Below are 17,484 nucleotides of genomic sequence, written 5' to 3'. Positions count from 1 at the left end.
TGAATGTCGACAACTACTTGACGTACTGGGAAACACTGAAGGAATTTTTTTTTTTATATATAAGATTTCCTAATCTGATTAAAAACTGGTTAAACTGAAATAAACAGAAAGAGACTCATTTCAGCTGAACTGAAATCAAATGAACTGAGCTGCCCTGAACTGAACCAAGCTGGCGGCTGTGTCTGGTGTGTTTGACGAACAAGTCAAAAAGTCAGCTCTGTGTTAATTTTATCCACACCAGTCCTTCCTAACATCCGACAGTGCGACAGACAGACCAGGACAGGGCACAGGAAGTGAAACAAGAAGGCAACAAGGGAGCTGCGCTGTAAATAAGCAGGAGCGAGGATCAGCCAGAGCGAAAGAGAAAGCGAGGGGGAAAAGATGTGAGAGAAGCAGAGAGAGAGGTGGAAGAGACTGGCTATTATTCCGTATAACTCCAGGGCAAAGCTGTCGTTCTCCACCAGTAATTGAGCTTCATTAGGAAGCAAAGCAATATGTAATCAAAGAGCCTTGTGGAGCAGCGTGGCCATCGAGAGGGGGGCTCCATTGATCAAACCCCCTTTTCCCAGCTCCCCGCCGCGCTGACATTTCTGTGTAGGGGCGTCCCGCTTGGCGCACCACACACCAACAGCTGGGGAGCAATATCAGGCGTATGTATGAGAGCATGTGTGTGTGTGTGCGTGCGTGCGTGTGTGTGTGTGTGTGTGCGCACAGTGCAAGCGCATGTATGTCACTTGCCTGTGTGTGTGTCTTAAACAGTTCTTACATAATAACTGTGTGTTTGTGAGTTTGAACATGTACATGTGCCAAGTGTTCATACACAGGTTTCCATTAATATTGTGTGTATGTGCGTGTCTGTGTGTCTGTGTGTGTGTGTGTGTGTGTGTGTGTGTGTGTGTGTGTGCGTGCGTGCGTGCGTGCGTGTGTGGTGTGTGTATGTGTGCGTGTGTGTGTGTGTGTATGCGCGCACGCACTGTTCTCATTTGTCAGCATATCCCTTGACTTTTTTCCCCCATCGAATTCCATTGAAGAGCTTTTGTGGGGAACAAAGTGATTTTGAGCCACCGCCTCCTGCTCTGTCGGCCTTATTGGGAAGCAACATTGGTCCCATGTGGTTCACATAGAAAAACACAAACACACACAAACACACACACACACACATAAATACATTTACACCCACAAAAGTGATAGTAAAGATTCACCTCTTAAGCACTTTTTTTCACCTTTAAATCGCCCCCTTTACACACTGTACAGCACTTTCACATATACAGTATAGGTGCTGTATAGCAGCTCGTTTCAGCACTTAATTAAAGCTGTGTGATGTTTACACCATGGCTTATACTTAAACTGAAGACCTGAGACTTTTTACGGTTGTACCTATCCATCAAATAGAAATTTTCTGGATGTCTTTTGCATCTTTTTGTTCACATATCCTCCAAATTATGCAGCCATGTCTGGTAACTTTTGAAACATTTGAAATCTCTGCTATAATTTCAAATGAAACTTGGGCTTGAGTAAAGCTTGGCTGCACAAACATGTACACACCACTGTATCTGGCGTGTGTACACATACACAGTCTGCTGCGTCCCACTGAGCAGTCTGTTAGGAGGAGGTGCGGGGTTAACTGCATTGCTCAATGGCACAGTGTCAGTAGGTGAGAGAGCAAAAATAAAGTGTGTGAGTGTGAGTAGTATTTATCATCTAAAGTTACGCATGTGGAGCCAGTAATGACTCTAATTTGACTCAGCAGCATTACAATAAATAGAAATTGTAGAAAAACCCACTGCAAACTTTGTGCTTTACTGGAAGTGAATCTGATTCACACTGGTTCCTTTCCAATTTTCCTGTTTACATTACATGAAAACAGATCATTTATTTTTAAATAAACAGATAATACCAATTCAATACTCTGCCATAACCTACTAACTACTTCAATATATCCCAATTTAGGGACCTACGTTTTATTATTTTATTTAAAGCATTATTTTTTCAATTTTTTACTCTATTGATGAGCGGAGAGACGTGGTATATAACAGTGTTGTAGCCAGACAAAAACTCCTTGTAATGTTAACAAATAACACTGCCAAAGATGCTCTGTAAAATCATCAAGACAAAAAGCAATAAACAGCAAAAGTAAGACCCTGTCTGCAGGCTACAAATCATGTAGCCAATCCTGTAGTCAAACAAATCATGTAAGCTTGAATTACTGGGAAAATCAGATTACTGCAAACCATGTAGTATGTGCTTTAATCAAACCTTAATTTTATTACCTTAATATTAACTCAATTCAATTATTTACAGTAATTAGGTTATCGTGTTCATGTAAATATACTTCTCAGTGTACTAATTATACTTCCAGACTGTTTTTTTCCCTCTCTACATCCTTGTACCTTTTCTCGCCTGTTTTGCCTACTTCTCCGGCCTCCTCTTCTCTTATCTTTCCTTCACCTTCCTCTCTCCCCCACCTCTCATGACTGTGTCTTATCCTTTTTTTTCTTTTTTTTTACTCCTCTCCCTCCTTCCTTTCCACCTCTGCCATCTCATCCCCACTCCTCCCTCCCTACTGGGGGGGGGGGTTATCAATCCAGCTGAGGTCATTAATTAGCACCGCGAACACGGTGACAAGTATTACATTGTTACAAATTGGTTAATTACACTGTGCATGAGTTGGTGTGTGTGTGTGTGTGTGTGCATGAGAGAAAAAAAGGGGGGGGGGCGGTGTTGGTTCGGCGGGTTTGTAGGTAAGCACAGGCCGTAGCAATCTGCCTAAGGAGGAATGTGTGTAAAGCGATGGAGGAAACCAGTTATCGATCCGCCTGCCTGCCTCGCAGCGGCTGAGGAAACAGGCCGACACGAGCTGATTTATGGGGTGATGGCAGAAAAACCTGAGAGTCCGAATGAGATGAGACAGGTCAGCTCAGTTAGGAAGTCTCGTCTCAGTTAGGAAGACTTCCTTCTTCTTCTCCTTCTTCTTCTTCTTCTTCTTCTTCTTCTTCTTCTTCTTCTGCTGCAAATACCGCAGTTTAGTGATAAAAGATCCACAGCTGCGAGAGGGGATTGAGAACAGCTTGTAGAAGAAGAATAGACTGCTTGTCTTCTTTTTTTCACACCTTACTCTTCAGGCTGCCGGTTGAAAGAATGTCCCTCCACATCAACACACACATACGCACTGTTTTGCACAGAAGTACCCAATTTTACTGTGTTTGCATTTGTGCATGTGCATGAGTGTGTGTGCGTGTGTGTGCGTGTGTGTGTGTGTGTGTGTGTGTGTGTGTGAAGGGGGGTTAACCCCAACAAGAACGCCCCGACAAGAAAAGACTCCTTTGATCCATCGTTTCACCTTTGCAACCCCCCTTATCCTTTTTTTTCCCTCCCTCTTGCCCCCTTCCTCCCCACCCTTCACCCCCCATTTGAACAGGCTAACGTTTTTAACACAAGGCTCTTTCTTGTCTTGGTCAGCTTTGGCTACACACACACTCACACACACACACACACGCACACACACACACACACTCACTCACTCTTTCTGGCTCTACAAAGGTGGGTCTGTGAGTTAGGACAGCGGCGTGTTTATTTTTCCAGCGGCCAGTGCTCCCGACAGTTGCCTTTATTGTTCATTGTTGGCGGATGGATGGAGTGCGGGGGGGAAAGTGAGGGAGGGGGGGGTGTCGGTGGGCAGCGGAGGCGGGCTGGGTGGAGGGGTGAGGCGGCGGCTACCAACAGGGAGGACAAATGGATGGCTCTCACCTTCTCGAGCGGTCAAAGGGCAGGTCAGCAGCCGTAGCTCGTCACCTTCACTCCCTCCATCCCCTGCTCTGACTCCCCCCTTTACATCCCCCGTTGTGTCTCTCTTTCTTTTCCTCCCTGCTGCCCTCTCTTTCTCCCTCCTTCTCTCCTTCCCTCTTCCTCATCTGGTTTGACTGGCCCAGGAATGTGGCCCTGTTAAAGGTAGCAGCCGAAGAACAATGGGGGATTGTGCTACTCCACACGTGCACGCACACACACACAACAAAGGCATGTAGGCAAACATCGGTACATATGACCAGACATGAGCGCACACACTCTGTGCTGATTGTGCCTCGGTGTGCCTCTCTCTAACTACATCCTGTTGAATGATTTAGGCCTTGTGTGGAAGTGTGTTTGTGTATGTGTAATTGTGTGTGTGTGTGTGTGTGTGTGTGTGTGTGTGTGTGTGTGTGTGTGTGCGCGTGCGCGTGCGTGTGTGTAATGGAGCTGGTATGTCAGGATCTAAGGAGTCAAAGGTCAGGCCATGCTAAATGTGAGCAGGAGGTTGGCTGACTGCAGGATAAACACAGACCAGACACACTCTCCTTCTTTTTCTTGCTCTCTTTTTTCCTCTCTCATTCACACTCTCACACACACACACACGCGCACACACTCACACTCACACACACACACACACACACACACACACACACACACACACACACACACACATACACACTATCACACATTCACACAAAAATACAGCTTCATAGCAACAGACTCATCTCTGAATTTACCCACAATTCACCACCAATCAAATAAATTTTGATTTTTCTTCGAGTTTTAGTGAGAAATGTAAATTTTCAAACCTGGCTGAAGATTTATTGTGTTTGTTAAACATGAATAAATCTGGCTCAGATTTTACATTTGTTTTGCTGCCACATTTTGCCTGTTTACAAATGTTTCCATTGCCAGATTCATTCTCTTCATTTCAGTAAGGCAGTAACAGCAGTGATGGATGTGGTCTGAGTAATCACTGCTGGCCTTCTGTGCCCAGGAAATTGAGTCAACATCTGGTTTTACAACTTCACAACACATATACCCAACTTCCGCTGACGTGCCCCCTCCCACCGTCCAAAACCCCTAACCAGTCATATATTAAGCTGACCAACAAGCCATGGATAGCTTTACACTGCTTTGTTGTTCCTTCCTCGTTTCCCTCATGCCTCTGACCTCTAACCTCGACCCCGCAATCTTTTCTGACCTCCACATAGCCATGAAAACCTCACAGAGGAGAAAACCTTGTAGAGAATCTCAGCTTCAAATTTTGTATAATTTCCAACCTTCTTGTTTTGCTCATCTTTACTTTTGAGCATCCTCTCTACACTGATCTTATTCCAACACATTAGTCCCTTTATCTCACTATAATGTGGTTTAAGAAACTTAAATTAGAGGCGTTGGAGGTAGAAAAAAGGGTTTTTACTTCCACTTTCAAGACGATCAAATTGCAGATTGTATATGTGCCTTGTTAAGTGCCTTGCTGACGGACACTACAGCAGTAATAAATGATAAATCTGAGCAGTTCCCAAGTACATCATAATTTCTCTGTGCAAAATCGTAAACAACCATAAAACTGTAACAATGGATTTCACGTTGTACTAAGCAGACATTCAAGTTTCATAGCGTAACCTCAGCTGAGTCTTGCACTCTTCTTCAAAGTGCTACCATCTCACCTTTGACCCCTTTTTTCCCCCCTCCTCTCTTGCCCTATAGGTACCCCAGACAGCCTGGCGGAGAAAGAGCGCCAGCTCATGGGCATGATTGGTCAGTTGAGCAGCCTCAGGGAGCAGCTCCTGGCGGCCCACGAGGAGCAGAAGAAGCTGGCTGCCTCGCAGATGGAGAAGCAGAGGCAACAGATGGAGCTGGCCAAGCAGCAGCAGGACCAGGTACGGGAGCACGCTGCATGGGAAGGGCTTCATTAGGAAATATATGCCTACGTTGCAAAACAAATCCATCCTAACAAGTCATTTGGTGTGTCGTATGGACATACAAATTCACATATACACCTCAACATCAGAAATGGTCTTCAGAAATCTTCACACACATTTTAGGCTTTACATTAGAACGTGGGCTCAAAGGTAAGAATGAAAAAAAACCCACAAATCACACTGAAGTTTTCTTTTCTCTACCTTCTCTTACACACACACACACACACACACACACACACACACGCACACGCGTGCGCACGCAATCTCTTACAGTGTTCATGCAGCCAGAGATGTGCGCCTTGGGCAGCTTGAACACAGGGACATTGCACAGCAATGCGCTGAGGGTATGTAGTGTTGGAGCGGATGTAGCTCAGACACACACTCCAAGCTCCCAGGCGAGAGTTTGCCAGGTATTTGCATAGAGAAGGGTTTTCCTCTTTGTTGTGCTTTTTTGCTTCTGGAAAGCTTGGGCTTACAAAGAGAACATCACACACACACTCACACGCACACATGCACAGTTGTAAGGACAAATCACCTGTGACAAACACAATGCCTTACAGTGCCATTGGCTGCATCCCGCACCAGTGCACACTGTATGAGAATGTAATGTATGTGGAGACTACTGTTTCCGTTCCACTCGATGGACCACTGAAGAGTTTTTGTGTAGACGTTAATCACATCTTATGAATCTAACTGATACTGTCATGTGCGAATTAAGAATGACAAAAAAAGAAACTGATTAGAACTAATGATTTGAAATTCCATCAAAATTACATATTGGCACTGGCTGTACTTAGATGGTACATTTTGATATGTCACATATTTTTTAAAGTTACAGAAATGACTCGACTCTCATGTATTTTTGTGTTCATCCAAACAGGGTTGAAAATATTTTATAAAGCCAAAGTTCTCAGAATTGTCTCAACCTATAGAAGTGCATGTAATCTTCAAATCAAAGAGAATAGTCACCTACACAAAAAGAAACCTATTTTAAAATATTTTTCCTCTGCTATATGAAAAGATGCCATCATTAAGTGTGTTGGTGTGACATTCTTGTTCATTTGGCGATGAGCTGGGTCCAGATGAGATGAGCTCTTTAATATTTCATACCAGGGCATCAACCCTCTGTCGTGCAACTGGGGCCTCAGAGACCTGCAGATGTGTCGCATCTCCCCCAGGCCCCGCACACACATACCCCAAACACACACCCCAAACACACACACAAACACACTCACACACACTCACACACACACACAATCACACACACACTCACACACACATGCTATATATACATTCCAATGTGTTGTGTGCTCTGTCCTCAGATTGCCCGGCAACAGCAGCAGCTTCTGCAGCAGCAACACAAAATCAACCTCCTGCAGCAGCAAATCCAGGTGAGGCCGGTGTGTGTGTGTGTGTGTGTGTGTGTGTGTGTGTGTGTGTGTGTGTGTGTGTGTGTGTGTGTGTTTGTGGGCTGCAACAATCACAGTTTTGTGATTGTGATTGTTACAGCTTTTCTTTGCTCAGCCATCAGCATTTCGGACCTAAATCAGCGTTGACTTATTATAGCCCCTCCTCCTCTAAAACACAAACACACACACATATACACAACCTGTGTAATCATTTAAAAGTGGTCACTCTTCTTGGAAAAATCAGAAGCAGGGCACTGGTAGGTTGCTATGTGCATTTTAAGTCTTTATTATATAAATCAAAGTTTACACATCAAACTGTCAGTGATGGACGCTTCATTCATGTTGATTCCTATTGTGTATGTGAGTGATTGTTAAGGTGTTTTACAGAATCCAGACCAGGCAACTCAGCCTGAAGAGAAGCCAATAAAGATTTAGAAAGAAGCTAAAATCGATTGATCTTTTCCATAGTTTCAAGTCAGAGCCAATAGAATTTAGTTCTTCATATTAACCCACGTTAAACATTCAGACCAACAAAAATCCTGAATTAAAAAAATGTTAGTTTGGGATTCCTGTTTCAGATACTGGTGAAATGATGAAATAGGTTACAGAAAGTCCAGTTTTTGTTTTATAATTGGGGCATTTTGTGGTGACGGTAGAGAGATGACAGAAAATGATGCCAAGTGACAATTCCTGGATGCAAATCAGGGACGCTGAGGTTCATGGTTGTCCCTCACCCCTAGCCCACCATGGTGAGGGGGAGTTATCAATTTATTTCATTCAGTTTAAACAGTAAGACAGTGCTGATGTTACAAATTAATTACCAGGAATGAACCATACCTGGCCCTGATTAGACTGGGTGTAATTTGTACCTGTGTATGAGGTCAAGTCTTGACCCATGACGACAAGAGGTTTTTGATCCACAGCAGTGGTACCATCACAGACGGTAGTGAACATTGGGCTGCATCTCAAACCACTAGCAGATAAGAATTTGAATTCATCTCTTGAGTTAAGTCACATAGTTAACCCATATATTTGACTTCTTATCCTGCACAGATACAGAAAATAACTGAGAGAAAAAACAAATGAAGTTTGAGTGTTTTACTCGGCATAGAATTAGCTCTGTTTTTGGCTTCTGGGTCTGCACATATTTGGTGTAGTATCAGCTTGTTTTCCTCCCCTCAGAAGACGACGGATTATGTTTCACTCTGTTTTCACCAGGCAACGCTGGGAAATCAAAACTTAGTTGACTTCTTATTTGGAGCGTCCTTCTTGTGAACAAGATGTTCAACAAATCTAATTATGTAGATTGTACACAAACTTAAATGGCCTTAATATAGACATAACATCTACAAAGTAAATGAACTAAAATGTCCCTTTGAATGTGAATCTGCGTCTTTAGGTCCAGAGAAAATGGGTGGGTATATATGTAACACTTAAAAATGGAGGTATTGTCCTTTTGGGTGCTACACTGGAGCCTCTATGTTAGTCCAGGTGGCTTGGAACGAATAGCCCAGGCCTTTGTAAAGGCAGATGACACTGAGTTTTGAGCTGAGAAAGCCGGGCTTTGTGTCATAAAGAGACACCCTGTCCAAGAAGGAACACACACACAAACACACACACATTCCCTTTCCCCCCGAGAGTTTAGCCATACACAGTTTGTGTGATAAGAGACCTTGTGATAGTGTGTGTGTGTGCGTCTGTGTGTGTGTGTGTGGGATGTGTGTCTAAGATTCTGTGCAAAGCAGCTGTGTTTATTTGCTTTGTGCGAGTAAAATTCTGAATTGTTCACGTTTTGTCCCTTTGACAAAAAAAAAAAGAGAGCACGTTTGTTTCTGAGGGTTCCTCTGTGCGTTCTCGAGCGTCCGTTTCTTCACCCGTGTGTATGTGCATGTGTGTTTGCCGCAGCTGTGTGTTTTAAGCTATAAACACGTCCGCTCATGATTCACTCCCTCACGACCCCGCCGAGACAAAGCTCTCTTTTCCCATGACTTTGCAACCTTTTCCCAAACAAGCGTCTCTCCATTGAACAGACCCAACAATAGTTTCTCACAAGCAGGGGCAGCTGTAGGCAGCCTCGTTAAGAGAGGGACACAATCAACAGGGGCTCATCACAGGAGCGCAAAACACACACACACACACACACACACACACACACACAAATTCACATATATCACACACATCAAAGTACGCACAAACACAGACAAACATACGAAATATACGCCTTGACTCGCTCGCACAAATATCGCGAGCAGAGAGTGCTGCACACTCGCCTGATGATCAAACACACACTCATCATCAAAGACTTGGTTGAGAAATACACTGCTTAATCATTCATGAAGAGATTGTCCGCACAATCCCACAATACAATGGCCTGCCAGAGAGAGGGCACCAGGTTCAGTATGTTGGGGTGTGTGTGTCTGTGTTGTGTTTTTTGTCTGTATGATAAGCCCCTTGTGATTGCATTTCCCCCTAACGAGGCTGAGTTCAGCTGTCCCCTCAATGTGTGTGTGTGTGTGTGTGTGCGTGCGTGCGTGCGTGCGTGCGTGCGTGCGTTTGTGTCTGCGTGCGTCCTTGGCTTTGTTAGGCCCGAACCCCCAAAGGCCTGTGAAGAATGCTTTCAACCGTCCACTTGGAAGAGGTGATGAAATGAAATGAATAATCAAGCTCATGAAAAAGAGAGTGACACACATCCCTCATGAAAGGAGGACAAATTATTTATTGTCCTCGCGTCCGGTTTCCTATTTCTTCTCACCCTGAAACCCAAATCAAGCAAGCGATATGCATGTTAGCGTCCACCATTTAGGCCAACGGCACCCGCTGAATGTGGTGCAAGCCGGCAAACAAGCGAGTTCATTTACAGAGGCAGGCAACACTAACTAATGACATACAGTATGAACAACACACACAGGCATGCACCAGTCATTAGTGTTCACAAGTCACTAATTGATTCTACCTGGAATTATCCATGAATTAGCATTAATTATGATCCATCCATTCCCCCCCCCACCCTACCCACACACACACACATACACACACACACATTTACATGCAGCTACACCAACATTCACATTGTTTTACTTTTCAAGGGAGCTTTTATTGTGAAACACCAAAACACCTAATCCTAGCTTAACCCTTGATCTGTTCTGTATTCCAAGTCATGAATTTTAACTGAACTTTAACCCCTATCCTGACTAAGCCTCTAATCATAACCCATCATCCCTGAGCCTAAATTATCCTTAACCTCAACCCAACCAACCTAATCCAGATTTTAATCCTGAACCTAAACCTTAAACTGATCCCTCTGGTCAAGTAAACACCAAGAAAACTGACCCTCACTTCGCTGTACTTCTGAGGGACGTCTGACTGGCTCACAAAAATTTGAACGTGAGAATGTGTGTAAGAAAAGAACCAGACACACACAAACACACTCCTACCCCCTGCTAGGGGCCTTCTTGTTAAGCTCTAAGGGGTGAGCACATTTCCTCAAACTTCCCTTTGCTTTCCCTCTCGTCTTCTCTCATTCTAATTAAATGACTTGTCTCCGAGGCTCCCTCCAGTGTTGCCGGGGACGACTGTTGCTGCCGTGCAGGGAAGCGCGACAGGGATGAAAGGAGCTCACCTGCCGAGCGGCTCAGAGCTTACCTTGAGAACACGCACACATTTTCATAGAATAGCAGCAAGAAACACACACACACACACACACACACACACACACAATGTATATTGAAACAGAGGGATGAGGGGACAAGAGTGTGTCCTGCCTAATGAATCAAAACGCAATCAACCAAAACACACACACACACACACACACACATACTGTCAAGTGTGTCTAACTCTCCGTTGGAGGGAGTCAGCAAAGCAGACAGAAGAAGAAGAGAAAGTGAGAAAGAATCAGAGAATGAGTAAAGCCACCTGACGCTTCGGCTGGTAGAAGAGAGGCCAGACACGCTGGCGAGAGCAGCTAACAAGCTCTCTATTAAGGCTAACCTACACTGGTAACTCAATCACAAAGACACACACCTCTCAGAGTGTGACGCCTAATGCGTCACAAGCGCAGCCTCTGTCCGAGCGGAATATTTCTCATTCTGTGGAAAAGAAAGAGGAACACAAAAGCAAAAACTGACAGGCATGCTTTTCATTCATTTTCACATTCACTGTAGACTGCATACATGCACACACAACACACCAGCACCTCTGTACTCTGTGCATAGGAGCGGCTAACCCAATTGCCTGTGTAATTGTTTAATCATTCCCATTACACCGCAACCAGTGTAATTTGTTTTCCTTACACACTGTATGTGTCGATGTGCGCGCACAAACGCACGCACTCACAAACTGGACTGTGACCAACCAGCCATTCTCTCTGAGACCTACCTTCGCTCACATGCTCTCACACAAACGTACCTGTGTGTATGTGTGTGTGTGTGTGTGTGTGTGTGTGTGTGTGTTTGCATCCAAGCCATTGTGGTGCCATTGTGTCATGAACCATGCCCCTACATTCACAGCAGGCTGGCCTCTAATAGCCCCTGTCCATAGAAACTTAATGGACTAATATTAAAAGCCAGCTACTGCTCTCTCTCTCTCTCTTTCTCTCCCTCTCTCCAAATTAATTATTGGTTCTATCGCTCACACGTCCCCTCTTCAGCAATAGGTCATCCAGGTCTTGCATTAATTGCCAGAGCATATGGTCGCCAACAGATTTTAGCTGTGGGACTCGCACTTTAGCGGGGGCTATTTTGCGCGCTCAGATGCGAGCCATATTGTGCGGCGCTGGCAGCTATTGTTCGGCGCATTAACTTCATAGAGCTAATTACTCCCCAATAATAACTTTACCTTGGAGTTTTTAGCGCGCCACGTGCCAACCAACCTGTTTCGCACCCCATATGTTAATTAGCGGCCACATCTTCATTATGCCGCAGCGGCGCTTTAAGTTCAAGCTGTGCCGCCTGGCGCGTGGTGAACGCAGGCTCGACTCGCTGCCAATTATCCAACTCTTGCTCCCCTCTCCGTCTCTCTTTCTCTCACTCTTTCTCCCTCTCTTGTTCATTCTGGTGTCTCTGCTGTTTATTTCCCAAGAAGTTCTCTCGCCAGGGTGAACTGTCGACTTCTCTCTTTCTTTCTGTCCTCTTTGCCCCTGTGAAAGTTCTCAAGAAAAAGTTTCACACTTTTGCTATATACATACAGTATATATATATATATATATATATATATATATTCCATTCAGAGTATTTTTCTTTGTTTTGGATTCAGTTAACATTGATTAGAGGATTTTTCAGATGAATTCCAGTTTCGTTTGTTGCAGGTTTCTTTTGTGTTCATGGAGGAGGCGTATGCAGATAAAAAGTGGAGCCGCTTGTTCTCCACGTCGGTAGCCTACAGTAGTAGCAGTGTGATGTTTTGTCAGTGTGTGTTGTAGGTTTTCATGCTCGCTTTGGGCCTGATGTGAAAGGGAAGCTGAGGAGTGCGTTACTCCCCAAAGTGCCTGCTGTTTCAGAAGTGCCTTCTCCTTTATGTGGGATCTGGAGATTGTCTCATAGATGTGGCCTTGCTCTCCCTTTCCCTCTCTCCGTTTCCCTCGCCCTTACTTCCTCTCTTCCTTCTGTCAGTTCATTTCTTTGTCTCTGATTCTCATTCTCTGATTTGGGAAGAGCTCTCTCTCCCTCTCTTTTCTTCCCCTCTCCTTCAAAGTTTACATTACGATCATGAGGCTAACACACAGAGCTAATAATCCACTTTAAGGTATTGCATTATTGTACATCCAATATCAGGAGAAACATCAGATTAAGTCATTTTGTGGATGGTGACGGAATGTAAATAGAAAGAATGCACTGGGGGCCACGCCATATGACTGGCTAGTAGACAAACCCCCCTCCACCCCTCACCCCATCCACCCCTTTCACCCCTCCACACACACACACATAGTTCAGAGTTTTTTTTTTCTAGAGTCCCTTGTTTCTCCCTGTTACGCTCAACTTGCTCTGACCCATGTTTTCTGCCTCATATCTGTGTGTTTGTGTGTGTTGTACTTTAGAGGTCAGTGTGTGTGTGTGTATTTGTGTGTGTGTATGCCAGTGAGCGTGCTAGGATAGTGGTGCTGCTCATCAGCTCAGCAGCTGTTACACACATATCTAACTCAACTATTATAACAGCAACATATGGGAAGAAATGATTCCCCATGAACCATTCTCTCTCTCTCTCTCTCTTTCTCTCTCTCTCTCTCTCTCTCTCTCTCTCTCTCTGTGTATTCCAGCTTTTTCTTATCCTTTTGTGTTTTTTTCTTGTTATTTTGTTCCTTTTTTTCTCTCTTTTGCTTGATCTTCTTATTCCATTGTGGAGACTTGCGCGTATTGTGCAACAGTCCTGTAGGCTGATTAATGTCTTCCTATTGTGTGCAGGCTTTTTGTCATAAGATAGAAAGAAGCAGAGATAGAGAGGAGCGGATTCAGAGGCTATTAAGGATCTTCTATGATATTTTCATCTGCAAAGAAAGAAAAGCAAAGCCATGTGCACACACACAGACGTCGTAAATGTGTTTGCCAGGGTGTCTATGTACAGTATGTATATATCGCAGCTGCCACAGACTCTCCTCTCCTCTCCTGTCCTCTCCTGTCCTCTCCTCTCCTCTCCTCCTCCCTACGGTACATTACAGTATTGCTAGCCAGCTCCACTCCAGCATATGTCCAATTAGGCCTGAAAGGCAAAGCGGAAATGTTCTGTCTGTGATTTGTCCCTGCGGGGGTCCTGTCCGAGCGTTGCGCTGGAGCGCCTCTCCCTTCTGATCGCACGGCGCAGGCGGCTCGGCGGTTTATGGTTAACCAAAATGGTGGAGTAATTATTGTTTTTGGTGTAAGGGGGAAACAGGAGCCGCTTGAAGAGAGCGCTATTCCCCTGCGCTGTGATAGTTTGATTACAGTGCTGCCGGCTGCCGCATGCCGACACACAGGAGCAGGAGGAGGGGGAGGAGGAGACACACACACACACACACACACTCACACAGAAACACACACGCATAGGTATTTACAGTACACGAACATTTAAACGCCCAGGGAAACATGAGTATACACACACAGGCAGGGAAAGCTGGGAGCGCTGCTAGCACTGAGCACCAGCAGCTCTCTCTCCTCTCTATTTACCTGTCTCAAGCACTAACTGCTTCAAGTGCCCATATCACTCAGATCCTTATGATTGGGCGGATATTTCCATCATTCCAGATGAATTTTCCACATCAAACAGCTTTTACCTGCCCATTGTCCTGTTCAGTCATCACCTCTCTGGCCTCCTGGCAAAATCCGAGACAAGAAGAAGTGAGAGAGGAGATGTTTTGCAAAGAGGGATCAAACTGTTTTCCAACCAGGAAAACAGGTCAGAGGCCTGAAGGACCCATCAGGGATTTGATTTAAAGAGGCGCTCCACTAATTCAACACATGCAGTTTAGTTTAGTCGTCATGAGGAGGATCAGTCAGCTTGTGACACCACGTGTATAAAGGCTTCTGTGGCTCTGGAGGAGATTTCTAAAGTCTGTGAAAACATCTCAGTTTGTTCTTCACATTCATAACAAAAAGCTTTTACTGCAAACTTTGGGTGTGAAGTTCATCGGGCAGGGAGGCGCCAATGAAAGACGCTATCAAGTGGCATTATGGGAAATGTCGGGTGCAGGCTTTTGAGGTTTAAAAGAGTTGCTTTTGATCTGAGTCAGAGGAGACACCAGTGAATATCAGATATTCACTAGTTTCTACTGCAGCACACAAGTGGAAAGAAAGAATTGTTATGAGTTTAAAGTTTAACTTAAAATATCCAGGACGTAAACTGATAAAACCATGCAAACAATGACAAAGCTTGAATTTGCTCACGTCCCTGAAGCCAGCACAGGTGGAAACCCTATATTTTTGTCTAAAGTCAGTTTCCATACACTTGTTTTTAGGCATTTATTTTAAACTAATGCATAGCAGAACTCAAATTGACTGTGAAAAAATACCTGAACGTTGCAAGAAAAAGTTGTACTTATCTGACTAAGGTGTAAAAATCATTGTATTGATAAAGAGGAGAAGTGCAGAAGTGATGAAACGGACTTGTTAAATAAGTGATTACATTGCAGGACCTGCCTATTCTGCTCCTTCTTATTTTATTTCAGTACAGTGTAGGCGCAGCGTTTTTGTATTGTTGCCATGCCCAAAGACTCAAAAGCGAAGCTGGTGCCCAATGAAAACACCACATTGTGTCTCTGTACAAAAACAAGTTAATAAATGAAAAGAACATAAACAGCATGATGGTACCTATGGAGGTAAAGCATGACTGAGGCTCTATTGATTATGTGATTTCAGATTGTTGCTCAGTAGTTTATGGAAAAACATTGATATTTTTGTTCTGACTTTTCTTATTTGGAAAATTGCAAAAATATGCACAGAATTTGGCTCCAGCTCCTTCCCTCTCTTCATGTTTGTGGTTTTCTTCATCATACCAGCATTACACCTCAGCTTTTACAGCTAGACAAGATCCCTTATTTTCCTCCTTCTCTCACCTTTTTCCACTCTCCCTCTCCTCCTCACTTCCTCTCTGCATCCCCTCCTATCTTTCCTCTCGAACTGTCAGTCAGTCCATCACACGCAAGTCTTTGTGTGTTTTTTTTGGCAGAACGCTGTTTAGTGCAACCATCTGTCTCCTACTTCTCTCTCTTTCTGTCTCTCTCTCTCTCTCTCTCTCTCTCTCTCTCCTGTCGTCCCTGCCAAAGCCACCCATCGGAGGAGCTTTTTTCTGCGTCTCCTTTTAAAATCCTGGAAACCTTGTGAAGTCATATGGCTCTCTGCCGACGAGCGCGCAGAAAGGGGTTGTGTCTGCGTCTGTGTGTGCATGTCAGTGTGTGTTTGGGTTGTTGGGGGAGTGGGGGGGGGTGATGTGGAGAGACGGGACAGAACATCATCTTCCAAATAAAAGGAAAAGGCCAGCTGTTGTGAGAGTACAGTGAACTGTCCTAATGACTGGCTTTTTGTCTTTGAATCGAGAAGATGGAGTGTGAGTTTGTGTGCGTGTGTGTGTGTGAGAGTGACTTCATTAGTGTCTTTTCGTGTGTGTTCCATATGTATTCCAAGAATACACTGTATGTATATGGTATGGTTGTATGTATATACATTATACATACAACCAATTGTAATTTTATAGAAATTATTATGAATTAATTCAGATGTAACTTTTTACACATATTTTATAGCATTATTGAGAACATTTGTTTTCAGTGTATGTCTATGGATGTCAAAGAGATTCCAAAAGTGCTCATGTTTTCTTCTTCTTTCCCTCCCTTCCTCTTCTTCCTTCTCTTTCCCCACATCCCACCCCCTTCCTCCTCTCCCTCCCTCATTAGCAGGTCCAGGGCCAGCTCCCTCCGCTGATGATTCCTGTCTTTCCCCCGGACCAGAGGACTCTGGCAGCGGCTGCAGCCCAGCAAGGCTTCCTCATGCCCCCTGGCTTCAACTATAAGCCTGGCTGCAGTGAGTAACGTACACACACACACACACACACACACACACACACACACACACACATACATTCATAAATAGGTGCAACTTACAGAGTCAAAGCAGTTTTTGTGTGTGATGTTTCAAATGTTTTTCTCCAAGCAAGGTAGAGTGTAACCATTTTTCCACACAAGGACTCGGATTGTTTCCCAAAAGACGAGCGCGCCCCTACAACAACAGCTCTCTCTTAATAGAAAAACCAGTCCAAATACACCCTTCCTGTTTACACTCTCAACCTCTTTCTCTTTATCTTTCGCTCCCTCTCTTGCTTAGTCTTTTTGGCTCCTTCTTTTTGTCTTGTCTATTTTTGATATATAAAAGCAACAAAATGCAGGCCTCCTGCAGGACATGGTTTTTTTTTTGTTTTTTTTTTCTTTGTTTTTTTTTTCTTTTTCTTTTTTTTTCTTTTTTTTTTTGGCTATCACGCTCCGGCTGTGTGGCAATGTGTTGTTTACCATGATAGAGAGAGAGAGACAGAGACAGAGAGGGAGAGAGAGAAAGAAGGGTGGGTGCTTGCCAGGGGATGCTGGGAATAAATGCACAGTGGGGGGGTTAGCAGAGGGGGGAGAGGGAGGGTGGTAATATGACCTGCCCCAGGTTCTCCTCACATTAACACGGGACGCAGCCAGAACATGTTTCCAACACAGCCCACACACGCTAACACACATGCGCGCGCACACACACACACACACACGTATATATATATATATATATATATATACACACAAACGTCCAGGCAGCCAGAGATCTGCTTTGTGATTTTGCAAACAAAAAAAAACAAAAAAAACTTAGACGCAGAAATGTGAGCGTGCACACAAATGCAAGCTCGTGCACATTCAGCCCCCCCCTTCC

General features: G+C 44.3%; 1 protein-coding gene across 6 annotated transcripts in view; it reads left to right on the top strand.

Moving 5' to 3' along the window:
- The window catches only part of sox5 (SRY-box transcription factor 5), a 91,790-nt gene that overhangs the window by 44,793 nt on the left and 29,513 nt on the right, over positions 1-17,484 (top strand). For 5 of the 6 annotated variants that reach the window (XM_087178412.1, XM_023423000.2, XM_087178413.1 and 2 more), the window contains exons 5-7: positions 5,500-5,672; positions 7,037-7,105; positions 16,479-16,605. In XM_087178412.1, the coding sequence (XP_087034538.1) occupies positions 5,500-5,672; positions 7,037-7,105; positions 16,479-16,605 (369 nt within the window). The remainder of the gene's footprint in view (positions 1-5,499; positions 5,673-7,036; positions 7,106-16,478; positions 16,606-17,484) is intronic. The other variant, XM_087178414.1, reaches the window with a different exon arrangement.

Source organism: Seriola lalandi, unplaced genomic scaffold (genome assembly GCF_002814215.2).
Source record: "Seriola lalandi dorsalis isolate HSWRI2012SDOR001 ecotype SW California unplaced genomic scaffold, Sedor1 jcf7180002054688, whole genome shotgun sequence".
Classification (NCBI taxonomy): domain Eukaryota; kingdom Metazoa; phylum Chordata; class Actinopteri; order Carangiformes; family Carangidae; genus Seriola; species Seriola lalandi.
This window is presented reverse-complemented; position numbering and strand designations above follow the sequence as displayed.